Source organism: Microcaecilia unicolor, chromosome 11 (genome assembly GCF_901765095.1).
Source record: "Microcaecilia unicolor chromosome 11, aMicUni1.1, whole genome shotgun sequence".
NCBI lineage: Eukaryota > Metazoa > Chordata > Amphibia > Gymnophiona > Siphonopidae > Microcaecilia > Microcaecilia unicolor.
This window is the reverse complement of record NC_044041.1, coordinates 156,665,994-156,679,544: the sequence shown is the minus strand read 5'-3', so window position 1 is coordinate 156,679,544 and position 13,551 is coordinate 156,665,994. Positions and strand designations below refer to the sequence as shown.

Genomic DNA, 13,551 nt, shown 5'->3' with positions numbered 1-13,551 from the left:
CTCTACCAGTGAGCTTTCCTCCCAGATAGCACACCCAGTCTTTCTGAGGAATCTCATTGAGGTGGCAAATTTTTCAAAGGTAGTTAGATATCCATCAATGCCACCTCAAACATCATCAAACTGCGCAAACAAGTTGGGCCCAATCCGAGCTGTGGATCCTTCTTTTAGCCTTGGCGCAGGGGTTTTGCTGGAGTTTTGGAATAAGAGCCATTTCCATCTCCAACCTCAATTTCTGCAGCTGGAATTCCCTCCCCGCTGTCACTCTTCCCTTTCCTCTTTCCGCAGCTGGTCTTCTCACCGCTGTCGCTCTAGAATATAGATCTGCCAGATCTCAGCTAGTATGGCATCTGGCCCTGCCGACTCACAGGCCTCTGCCCACAAGGGGTCTGCTCTCCCCACAGGAGAACTCTGTGCAGGCTGGTCCTGCATCTCCTCCCCGCTAAGGTTATCCAGTTGCTCTTGTGTTAGGACAGGCATCTCCAGTACCTGCTGGCTGCTGCCAATCGCAGTCAGAAGAGTGCTAATCTCCTAACACTGCCAAGAAAAACTTAACAGGAAAGGGACCCTGTTACTGCTGCACTTGCTCACTGTGCTCTGTGTCTGGAGGTTACAGATAAAAAAAAAAAAGACTCAATCACTCAGTGGATGATGACCCTCACACCACACACTCAGCCTGACAATCCCACCATGCTGTCACCAAGAAAGAAGGAGAAGGTCTATCACGAAATGCCTACAGTACAAAAATCTTTAGAATACTTTAGAAAAGCTTGAGTACTTAGCTTAAATAGAACTTTTCAATATTTAAGCTACATATTTTCAAGCTCTTCTAAAGTATTCTAAAGACTTTTGAAGTGTATGTGTTAATAAATAGCTTATCTACAGGACGCTATGGCTTATGATTGGATTGAATCTATATGTAGACTGAATATATTAAGTCTTGGCTCACTGAGTCTTTTTCTTCCCTGCGATATTTTGTATCTATGCTATCTTTATGCTATAGTTGAGTGGAGAGATTTGTGCTTCTTTCGTTTTAGGTATTCTGTACTCCACTTACTTTGTTGAATATCTGAAAATATGTTCTCATATCCCTCCCGACTCCCTTTGGAGTTGTCTTCTTAGCTTTAGTATTGTACTGCTGGTCCTATGCTCAAGCATCAGGCGGGAAGGCACCTGTGTATGTGCGGTGGGGGCACTGCCTCAAAGTTTTAAAGTGACAGTGCACTATGCCAGTGTCTGCACCGGGTTCTGTGGATGACATCACCCACATGTGAGAATATATGCCTGCTGTCCTCGGAGAACACATGCTACAGGTAAGTCACTTGGCTTTCTTTCCCCCCCCCCCCCCCCACGACTACCTTACCTCCCCAAAATGGCTGTGCTCACTGTCCATGCATTTCACATAACCCATGAAGCTGAAGCCAAGTTTGGCAGTGTGCGACATTGCTATGGAACTGGCAGCTGTGTAATGTAAATAGTCCAGATTTACACAGTGTTTTAGTGCACAGAAGCACTTGTACTTTGTCAGCTTAGTGGCCCTTCTCTTGTTCCTTTTCTAATATTAAAATGTAATATTTCAGAAATAGAAAAACAGTCAACTTTAGGGGTGCAGAAACTGGCTGCAAATGTTTGCATTTTTTTCTGTGTGATATCCTAACGGAGAAGGAATTTTTTATCGCTACTTCAACACAATAGTAGGTGGATAAACTGAGGCACGGGGTGCAGAGACTGGTTACAAATGTTTGCATTTTTTTTTCTGTGTGATATCCTACCAGGAAAAGAAAAGTTTTATATGCTACTTCAACACAATAGTAGGTGGGTAAACTGAGGAACAGAGAGATAAAGTTACTTGCTCCAGGTTGAACATAAGAGTTAGGGGCACAGCCAGCTTTGAAGTCTTGTGTCTTAGGAACTCTTTGATTAATAGGTTCTTGTTATAATTACTCAACCAATCTTCCTGTCTCATTCTAATCTCCTTTCAGCATCAGGGGCAACCATAGAAGTACAGGGCCGCCGAGAGGGGGGGCAAAATTCCCCTGGCCCTGGCCTCCAAGGGGGGCCTGGCGCCGGGGTCAGGCCGCCGGCGCTGCAGTCCCCGGTCTCACTTGCCTGCCTCCTCGGCTCCGGGCCCCCTGCATTCAAAGCGGCAGTCGCAGATCGCGTCTCTTCTGGCCTTCCCTCCCTGTTTCCCGCCCTCGCAGAAACTGGAAGTTACATCAGACGAGGGCAGGACACAGGGAGGGAAGGCCAGAAGAGACGCGATCTGCCACTGCCGCTTTGAATGAAGGGGGGCCGGAGCCATGGAGTCAGGCAGGTGAGACTGTGGACTGCAGCGGGGGGAGGGGGGGGGCGGAGGCGGGGCGGCCTTGCCCCGGGCCCGGCCTTGTCTCTCGGCGGCCCTGTAGCAGTAACCACAAGCTTACTAAGAAATACCAAAACTGTTGTGCTCATGCTCAAACTATCATCCACAGACTGGATTTCAAATTGGAAAATCTACTTCTGCTGTTTTCTGGTTTGTTTTTAACCTATTGTAATCTGCCTTGATGTACTATATTATTATTATTGGGAATTTATAATTAATTAATTAGGTATATTAAATAATGCTGTAAGTAAAATAAATAATTCTTTTACCTGTGTCAGTGGAGAGTCAAACAGCTTTGAGAACTGATTTAGCATTTTTATCAACTTAACAAATTCCTCATCCTCATAGTCAAAACGATTTCCAAAGACAATAGAGCAGATGACGTTGGAGACGGACCGACTGAGGTAGAAGGTGGGGTCAAAGGATGAGCCTGGAGTAGGGAAAGAGAAGAGCTTCAGCATTCCCCAGAAAATAGATACCACAGGATGGGCAATTAAGGTTATCTTGAATTCCAAGAATTACATCATTATATGGAGTGAAGCCTCATTTTGTAGTATACAAAGTATTAGCACTGAAATAAATTGGCATATCTAATCTGAAGAACAAGGGACGTCACAAGCAGATTCATTAAGGAAGGGGAATGTGGCATTAGGGTGCAACTAATAATTGGTTGACTGCCAAATAATTTTAACCCTAGCGAGTGGAAATAGTCTGCTTGCCATAAGGAATGGGCTGAGTCACTGATGGACGTAGCACCTGCTTTTATTTAGTTGTTTATTTGTGTATTTAGCTTGGTTCAGTAGTTTCTAGCTCAACAGAACCAGCCTTTGTTGGGTTATGATATTGTAAGTCTTTGTTTATAATTACCTAGGCTCCACCCCACCACCACCATTTTCCACCCCCCACCCCCCAACATATCCCAGGAAATTTTGGAGCCTTTTTAACAAGCTGCGGTAAAAATGACCCTGTGGTAGTGGCAGGGGATGTTTTTCATGCGCACTAGGGCCCTTTTTCCCGCAACAGGTAAAAAGCCCCTAAAAAATGGCCAGGCAGTAAGATTACTCTTACCATGTGGCCATGAGGCAGGGAGCACTTACCGCCACCCATTGAGGTGGCGGTAAGGCTCTCATAGTAACCTGATGGTAATCAGGCAGCACCGCCATGGTAAAAATTCCAAACATATTTTGGTGTGGCACCAGAAATGGCACACACTCAAGGCGGAACTACCACTGGAGGCCACGTGGGGCCAGAAGTAGTTCCAGGTTGCAACCCTTTAGTAAAACGGCCCCTTAGTGACAATCTTTGGCAAGCTCCCAGTACTCATGGCTTCCTCCAGAGTCCAGATAAATGTGGGTCCTAAGTCTGGCCACTAGGTGTCACTGTTGAGTAATGGCTGAGACTCCCACCCCTCAGCGGCTGTGAACATTGCATTTTCTGCATCCCCAGCCCCAGAGAGCCAGAGTGCAAAAGTGTGGAGAATCAAACTAAGTTCTCCACGTAGCAATGTGCAGCACTTGCTACTGAATCTCAGGTTGGACATTTCCTGTTTTTCTTGCAGAAACTGAAACGAAGTTCATAGATGTAATAAGTCAAAACCAGGAAAGGCTCAGCCCATCCTGTATGACATAGAACTGATTAGTCATAAGAAATATATTCATGAATTGCTTCTTGAGATGTCACAGATCTCCAGCAAAAGGGAAAATGCAACTGTACTGAAGGAGGATGGCTGAACACAGATCACCAAACCTTGAATAATCAGCAATCTCACTCTACCTTCCTTCAAACTGAAGAACTAGTATGCTGTCTTGGAAGTGGAGGAGGTAAGAACATCACAGGAAAAGGAAGAACCAGAGCTCTAAAATGCTAAAGTTGCTGGATCAGTGACCAATACAAATGGAAGAGTAACATAGTATATGATGGCAGATAAAGACCTATACAGTCCATCCAGTTTACCCAACAAGGCAGCAAAGGTTACAGTCAATCATGATTAAACACTGGTTGGCAATTTGCCATCATGCCCACTACATATAGGCAGTTAAATATGAGGCAGTCTTGGAACAATATAGCCATCATTTTACAAGCCCTAGTTGGGTTGCATAAAGAGACAGCTAAGGGGAGATATAGTAACATACATAGTAACATAGTAGATGACGGCAGAAAAAGACCTGCACGGTCCATCCAGTCTGCCCAACAAGATAACTCATATTTGCTGCTTTTTGTGTATACCCTACTTTGATTTGTACCTATGCTCTTCAGGGCACAGTCCGTATAAGTCTGCCCCGCACTATCCCCGCCTCCCAACCACCAAGGGGAGATATGATTGAGGTCTACAAAATCCTGAGTGGTGTAGAATGAGTGGCCTACTAGTTAGTGCGGAACACTTTGATATTGGGGAACTGGGCTCGATTCCCACTGCAGCTCCTTGTGACACTTAACCCTCCATTGCCCCCGGTACAATAAGTACCTCTATATACTATGTAAACAGCTTTGAATGTAGTTGCAAAAAACACAGAAAGGTAGTATATCGTCCCATTTCACTTTCCCTCTTTCTAAAAGTATAAAGACTAGGGAACACTCAATGGAGTTGCATGGAAATACTTTTAAAACAAATAGGAGGAAATATGTTTTCACTCAATGAATAGTGAAGCTCTGGAACTCATTGCTAATGGATATGGTAACAGCGGTTAGAGTATCTGGGTTCAAAAAGGTTTGAACAAATTCCTGGAGGAAAAGTCTATAATATGCTATTGAGATAGACATGAGGAGGCTACTGCTTACCCTGGGATTGGTAGCATGAAATTTTGCTACTATTTGGGTTTCTGCCAGGTCATAGGAACCAACATTTCAAAATGATGGGGGTGGGGGTTGAACTCGGCACAAATTACCAAGTCCATATAAAGGAAATTAAAGCATGGTGAGTTGTGAACACAAGTGGTCAGGTGTCTTTAAATGAAGTTGGTACACACACAGGGAGGATTTGTGAATAAAACAAATGATAGGGGTAGCCAGTGCTTTTTTTGTAGGAAAAAAGGTGCCGGTACTCATTCAGTACCAACATAAGAGTGGGATTACTATCTATAGCTCCATTGCCACAGTAGCCACATCCCCACAGTAACCACACCCATTTTACCAGCCATGGAGCATATATAAAGGTATAATTGAAAATAGTACACAAGTCCCTAGGCCCAACAAAAGAACCCTTAAGACTTACTATAAACTGATGTAGAAAAAATTCAGCTGAAACCCCCAAAACCAGTCTCTGGCATGCAGGATAAGACAGAAAAACAAAACAATTTTCACCTTGTTATAAAAAAAGCAGACATAAATTTCAAATATTCCATTCACTTTATTAAAAAAATATATAGCACAGCTACCACACTACTTTATCTTAAAATAAAAATAAAATTCTTTTTTTCTACCTTTGTTGTCTGGCCATGTACTTCTTTTCATTTGTGTTGGTCCCAGTTTCTAGTTTCTACTTTCCTCATCTTCTCTTAACTCTATTGCCAGGATTTCCTGTTTGTCATTTTTCTCTCCTCCTTTTCCCTTCAGCTTTCTTCGATTTTATTTTTTGCCTTTATCCACATTTAGTTCTTTCTTACTATCCAATCTTCCAGCATTTTCCCCTTGTCCCCTCTGCTAGTATTTCTCCCCTTTGTCACCTCTTTCCCCATCCAGCATTTCTCTCTTTGCCCTCTCTCCATGCCCCTTCTCTCCCCATCGGCATTTCATCCCTTTCCCCCTCTCTCCCCATCCAGTATTTCTCCCCTTCCTCCTCTCTCCCCATCCAGTACTTCCTCCTCTCTCCCCATCCAGTATTTCTCAACTTGCCCCTTCTCTCCCCATCCAGTATTTCTTCCCTTTGTCCCCTCTTTCCTCGTCCAACATTTCTCCCCTTGCCCTCTCCATTCAGCATCTCTCTACTTGCCCCCTCTATGCTCCTTCTCTTCCCATCAGCATTTTCTTCCCTTTCCCCCTATCTCCTCATCCAGTATTTCTCCCCTTGTCTCCTCTCTCCCCATCCAGTATTTCTTAACTTGACCCTTCTCTCCCCATCCAACTTTTCTCCCATTGTCTTCTCTCTCCATCCAACATCTCTACTTGCCCCTTCTCTCCCCATCCAGTATTTCTCCCCTTGCCCCTCTCCTCCTCATTTCTTCTCCTGCTGCCTCTCACCTCATCCAGCAACTCCAGTTGTGGGAAAATCAAGAAGAAATGGGCGTGAGGCGACACTGCTCAGACGCGCGCTGTTAGCTCTGTGGACCCCCTGCCCTTCTGACATCCGCTTCCTGTTCCAGGGCATGGGATCGGCAGAGACAATAGTGCATCTCCTCGCACTGCAGTCCTGCACCTGCTACTGCTTGCCATGCTGTGCCCGCAGTGCTGGTGCTGCTGCTTATGTGCAGCAGTGTGGCCACAGAAGATGGGGCAGATGAGCGGGGAAGGTGAAAAAAGGTGTCGTACTCTGTACCCGACACATACCAGCACAAAAAAGCACTGGGGGTAGAACTGCAAGTCCCAACAGTCTCTCCTTCTCCCAAACCCATTGCCACAGTTTACCATCCTATTCACAAGCCATATACACCACACTCACGCTAGCCAACTTATTTTCGAAAGAGAAAGACGCCCATATTTCGAACCAAATCGGGAGATGGGCGTCTGTTTCCCGTGGCCGTCCAAATCGGTATAATCGAAACCCGATTTTTGGCGTCCTCAACTGCAGTCCATCACAGAGACGAACAAAGATCACTGGGGCGTGTCAGAGGTGTGGCGAAGGCGGGACTGGGGCGTGGTTATCGGCCGAGGAGAGATGGGCATCTTTAGCTGATAATCGAAAACAAGAAGGGCGTTTTTTACGAGAATTTGGTCCGCTTTATTTGGACCCTCTTTTTTCAGGTCCAAGTCCCAAAAAAGTGCCCCAACTGACCAGATGACCACTGGAGGGAATCGGGGATGACCTCCCCTGACTCCCCCAGTGGTCACTAACCCCCTCCCACCAACAAAAACCCACTTTACAAACTTTTTTTCCCAGCCTGTATGCCAGCCTCAAATGCCGTACCCACCTCCATGACAGCAGAATGTGTTCTATCCTCTGACAGCCTTTCCCTGGTTCTGATGTGGGTCTCGGGTGAGTGTGACATCTTTTCTGTTAAGGGCACTGCAGAGTCACATCAGCAATGCATTGTGGTGGGTGTAGGGTATTGGGCTCCGTGATTCCACTAGCTTGTGTTAAATGCTCATGATGTTGGTAGTTGGTAGGCTCTACTCCCATGGTGCTTTTCCCTCTGCTTACTGGGTCAGAGTGTGCCCTGTTTTGTTTCTGGTAGTCCATGAGGTAGTGGCCATTTGTGTAAGACACTTTTAGATCCCTTTCATGTGTTAGCCACGTTACAGCAGCACTTAGTTTTTACCTTGAATGTTGCTGAAAGAGGGCATTGTACACCATTCTGCCAGCTCGGACCTACTGCTAATCTCAGTACCAGCGAGACTTGTTGCCAGTGGGGCACAACCTCTGATCTGCAGTTAACTGTGAGTAAAGGTGCTTATTCAAATAAAGGACGTTTTCAGCAAGATTAGTCTTCAGGTGTCAACTGCTGTGCCAAGGTTATACACCAGCAACAAGTCCTGTCCCTGGAGCACTTTTAGTGGGTACTGCAGTGCACTTCAGGCAGGCAGACCCAGGCCCATCCCTCCCACCCGTAACACTTGTGGTGGTAAATGGGAGGCCTCTAAAACCCACTGTACCCACATGCAGTTGCCCCCTTCACCCCTAAGAGCTATGGTAGTGTTGTACATTTGTACTTCCCACGACCAAATGGCTTGGATTGGGACGTTTCTGAACTGGGCATTTTTAGTTTCCATTATCGCAAAAAAAAAAAATGCCCATCTCAGAAGGGACCAAGTCCATGGCATTTGGTCCGTCCAAACCATATTTTCGAAACAAAAGATGGACGCCCATCTTTTTCGATAATATGGTCTATCCCAACTCTTCACATACCCGTTTTCGGACATAGACGCCCATGGAGATGGGCGTTCGCGTTCGATTATGCCCCTCCACGCCTTTCAGTCCACCCTGGCCCATCTATACAACCCATATTCTTCCCCTCCCAGCCAGTCCTCAATAGTTACTGTTCCCTACCTAATCTGTGAACACCATCTACTTTCTCTTCTCTCAGACCATCCCCCACTTCTTTTTCAGTCCCTCCCTGCCTTAATGTCTACTTCCTCCTTTCATCTTCTTATTCTGTTTTTCCTTCATTTCTTTCTCCCAATGCCATTTGACTTTTGTTTTGGGGTAGAATGCTTAATTCCCCCCATACCTACTCCTCTGTTCTCTACATCTTCTGACCTGACCTGTCTTGCTCCCTACTAATTTCTCCCCCCATTAGGTTCCCTCTGACTCTACTTTGGTCAGTATCCTTCCTCTACAGGTTAGGCTTACTCATCCTTCATACCTCCTAAGCAGCTTCATTGCACATTTCAAATGCTTTACTCCCACCTTTCCTGGCAAGGATCATATTCCTACTTTCCCTTCTCAGAGACCCAGTCACCATTCCTATCTAGATCGCAGACTGAAATATAATAGCAGTTCCACATCCAGAAAGGTGCTCCACCACCATCATGCACAAACCTTAGAAGCTCAGCAATCAGTTGCTCCATAGCCCCTAGGACCACATATGCATGTGATACTTCTTGCCTTCAGACTGAAAATCCCAAAGATCACATGCTGAGGAGGAAATCAGTGAACCCAAAGGTATGTATTCATATCAACCCACTGTGTACAAGCCCACCTGATAAAGCTCTAGCATTCACAGAGTAGTGGTTGGCTTAAGGAGCTGAATTAGCATTGACTCTAGCGCCTTTTCCAAAAGTATAAATTGGCACCTCATTTGGTGGTAACATCTTTGGCACAATGCCTCCTCTTTTATTAGTCATGACTCCAGCACAACATGCCTCGTTCTCTCTCCTTTTACCAAACACCCCCTTCTTTCTCCTCCATTCTTTGCCCAGCACCAATATCTCCCCACTACCCTCTTTCGTTAGCCCACATGATGTGGAAGGATATGGGGGTGACATACCATTATAGCAGTACCCCCTCATTCATGGTGCCCTGCACAGTCGCATAGGTCACATAGCCCAAAAGCAAGCCTATAGCAGAGCTGTGCTGGGAGTGAGAATGGAAAGCCATGGCTTAGTAGCCAAGTCAAAAGGAAAACCAAACCAAGAACCGTTCAAGAGTAAAAAAGTATTTAAACAGCAGTTAAATAGTGAGTGTTGAAAAAAACAACAAATCAGTTATTGATAAGATACATATATACTCATCCCGCAGAGTAGTTGTGGTCATTAAAAGTGTCCATCGAGGTGATGCCTTGTTGATCCAGATATTCATAAAGTAAGTCAGGGTCTATCAAAGGGCCCACGTCACAATTGGACTGGGTTATTTAGAGTTTTTTGGTATAAATGAGGGATCACGATGATCTCTCTCGAGTCCCAATGGAGTGTTAAATTCAGTGTTTAAAAGTTGTGGGATCTACTTAGTTAGAAAAGAAATGGTATCAGAACATTCCGTCCATTCAGGAATTCCGAGGATTCTGAAATTATTTCTATGGGAGTGGTTGTTTAAATCTTCCAGCTTGCTTTCAAGATGGTGAAGAGATTTGGTGACACACGGTAAGGCCTGTAATTGTGAATCATGTTTGTGGAGTCTGTTGTCAGTGATTTCCAACTTACTATTTAATGATGATATTTGGTGTTTCATCTGTAGAAGCTCTTCCTTAAATTCCAGAAAAGAATCTTGATTTGTTTTCAGAATGTCTTTAATTTGAAGGATTTCCTGCTTTAAAGTTGTCAGCGAGGTTTCTTCTGCTTTACTGTTGTCCGATTTACCCAGCAATGGCGGTTCCAAATTAGCTCATTTTACCCCTTGTCACTGATGTGCAATATTATCAGCCTACTGGTGTTTGCTTGATGCCATGAGTACTATAGGGAGAAAATTATGCTTATGATCCGGATTGTGCAGGATATCTTTAAGGAGCCAGTGGAGCAAAAGTTCTATGTGTCCATCTTGCTTGAAACTCATCTCACTTTCTTCTAGTCTTACTCCCTCCTCCTCTTTTCACCCTTTTTTCACCTTCATGTCTCTTCTCAGGGCCGGTCCAACCCAGTAAGCGGGGTAAGCACCGCAGGAGGGCGCCTGCCTTCAAGGGCGCCAGCTCCAGCGACCCGGCCAGCTGTTCAATGGCCTTCCTGCTTCCAGTTCCTGCCGTAACGCTAAACGCGGCGGCGCGCACGGGCTTTACACCTCTGCGGTGCTGCTCGTCTCCTTTCAGCCTGGCCAGCGGCTCCTCCGCTCTCGACATCATGAGACGACGCCTCCTCCCCCTGCGGCACCCTGCGTGCGCGCCAGTGCGCCTTGCGGCAAGTGAGTACCCTAACTGCTTAAGCGTCTCATGGCTCGTGTCCTCCTCCGGCCGGCTCACTCCTCCGTCCCAGACGTTGAGGCTCCCAGCTGACTGCCTGACTCACTGCCTAAGCTTCTGCCCCTGCCCTGGCCTTTCCTGCACTGGCTAGTGCACTCCTAATCCACCCCTGCCGTCCACGGGCCACGCCACCAGTCGGGACTGGCTCAGCAGAGTAGAACAGAAGAAGAATCTTCTCAATTAAGTTCTTTATGTCAGGTAGTGGCCCCCACGGGGGGGGGGGGGGGGGCAACTGATAGTCTGCAGGGGGGCACCAGAGACCCTAGGACCGGCCCTGTCTCTTCTTTCCACCATGACTCCCTTTCTCTCACTCACTCTTTTCTCCCATTCCCACACAGCTACTCTCCATCTCTTTCATCTCCTCTTCTGTCTGCAGCTTCTGTCCCCTCAGCCTGCTCTTCTTTCTCTCTCTCAGATCATGTCTCCTCCTGTCAGCAACCTTCTCCCACACAGCTTATTCTCTCTTCCTGAATTCCTCTCACCCTCACATCCTGTTTCAACTCCCCCCCCCACACACAGCTCTACTATCAGTCTCTGTCCCCATCACCCAGCCTCTATTCCCTTCAGGACTCCTTTCAGAATTTCAGAGCAGCACTGTCTCTCTTAACTAGTAACCCTTTCCATTCCTTTCACCCCTTCCTAGCTCCCTTTATGCCTCTCCCGGTACTTCTCTGATTTTTTTGTTTGTTTTTTTACCTAACTGCTATACAATGAGGTTTGATTGAGAACAGGAGACGGCATGACGTCAAAATGTTGTTTCCCTTTCCCTCACAGCCGTCGTTCTGCGTACACGCAAAATAAAACAAACCTATGAGCTTCTGCATCCACATTTTCATTCCTTATTGTTGGTAGCATTTTTATTTAATCTCACTTATATTTTCAAACATGCCAGCTTGTGCAGCATACGGATATACACAGAGGAAATATAATAATAGAATAACTTTTCATAGGTAGAGTAGTAATTTGTTATAAATCATAATCAGTGTATCATTTGGAGGGGCTGGTTATAGGGACACCCTAGCATGTGTTATATTCCTGAAGAGATTTTTTTTCTCCTGTAAAGGGTCACTAAAACAGACATTGAGGGGGATAATCGAACGGGGACGCCCATCTCCATGGCCGCCCATCTCCGAGGACGGGGGCACGAAGGGGTGGGACAGACCATATTATCGAAAAAGGTGGGCGGCCATATTTTCTTTCGATAATACGGTTGCTGCAGGCCAAATGACTAGGATTTGGGCGGATTTGAGATGGTCGGCATCGGTTTTCAGCGATAATGGAAACTGAAGCCGTCCATCTCAAAAATGACCAAATCCAAGCCCTTTTGTCGTGGGAGGGGCCAGGATTCATAGTGCACTGGTCCCCCTCACATGCCAGGACACCAACCGGGCACCCTAGGGGGCACTTTTTTTTTTTTTTTTAATATATATTTTATTAAAGATTTCTCAAATACAAAATAAGCAACATTCGGCTGCTCAGTAACATATTTCTTCTACATCAAGCTTATTTAACTCCAACTTTAACCTTCCCTCCCCTCCCCTCCCTCCCTATCCCAGTGGTGTGTTTGATTGTTCTTTATATTGTTCATAAAGTGTCCATATTTTGTTGAAAATTCGCATGGACCCTCTTCGCATGGCTGTCAATTTTGACATTTGGTATAGGTGTTCAACTTTCCCAGTTGCTATTTGTAGTGTTGGTGGTTGCACCTGCTTCCATGCCCGAGCCAGTCCAAGCCTTGCCGCCACAAAATATTGCGTCGCCAGTCTATGTTGCCAGCCGGGTATCGCAGCTGGTTTAAAATGCAGTAAGCAATGTTCTGCCTTCCATGAGTATTTTCTTTGTAGAACTTTATCAACCAGCTGTAGTATCTCTTTCCAGTATTCTTTTATTTTCCCACAGGACCACCAGATGTGGAAGAATGTGCCTCTATGGCCACACTCCCGCCAACATTGTCCTGATGTTTCCGGGAACATCTTTTGTAGTCGGTCCGGTGTGTAATACCACCCATAAAACATCTTAAAACCATTTTCATTCACCGTTTGTGCTATGGAAGGCTTAAGTAAATATTTATAATTACTCTTCCAAACTATTGTAGGATAAGTAGTCTGTAGTACCTCTTCCCATCTCTTTTGATATAGTACCTGAGGATCTGTCCGTCCCAGCAAAGCCAAGTATATACGTGTTATCCCTCCTTTACCTCCTCCTCTAGTAATCGCCAGTTCTAAATCTGTTTCAGCTAGGTCTAATTCATCCTGCGCTTTCTTCTTAAGGAAGTTACGTAGGTTGCAATAATAAGTAAGATCTCTCTCTATCAGGCCATATTCCTCCTGGAGGTCTGTAAAGCAGATCATTTCTCCATCTGTCCATGTTTGCCCTAATGTTCGCAACCCTGCTTGGGCCCATTTGTCAAAAACTTTCTCCGATCTCCCCAATGCAAACCGTTTTGCCCATCGTATTGCTGTTTGCCAATAATACACCCTTTCCGGAAATAGACGTCTCCTCAATTGATACCAAGTCCATAGAGGATGTCTCAATCCAATGGGCATTGTTTTAATTATGGGCACCAGTTCCTCTTTTGGTATCCACAAGATATCTTCTATTTCTCGCCTGCCTAACCATGCTCTTTCCCAATGAAGCCATTTCTTAGATGCCCCAGGTGACCACTCTGCCAAGACCCGAATCTGGGCCGCTTGGTAATATAGGTAGAAGTTA

At 45.7% G+C, this 13,551-nt stretch overlaps 1 protein-coding gene across 1 annotated transcript in view; it reads right to left on the bottom strand.

Moving 5' to 3' along the window:
• Window positions 1-13,551, bottom strand: part of LOC115480163 (cytochrome P450 2G1-like) — a 181,584-nt gene that overhangs the window by 122,524 nt on the left and 45,509 nt on the right. Inside the window, exon 4 of the mRNA XM_030218648.1 lies at window positions 2,629-2,789. Coding sequence (XP_030074508.1) covers window positions 2,629-2,789 — 161 coding nt within the window. The remainder of the gene's footprint in view (window positions 1-2,628; window positions 2,790-13,551) is intronic.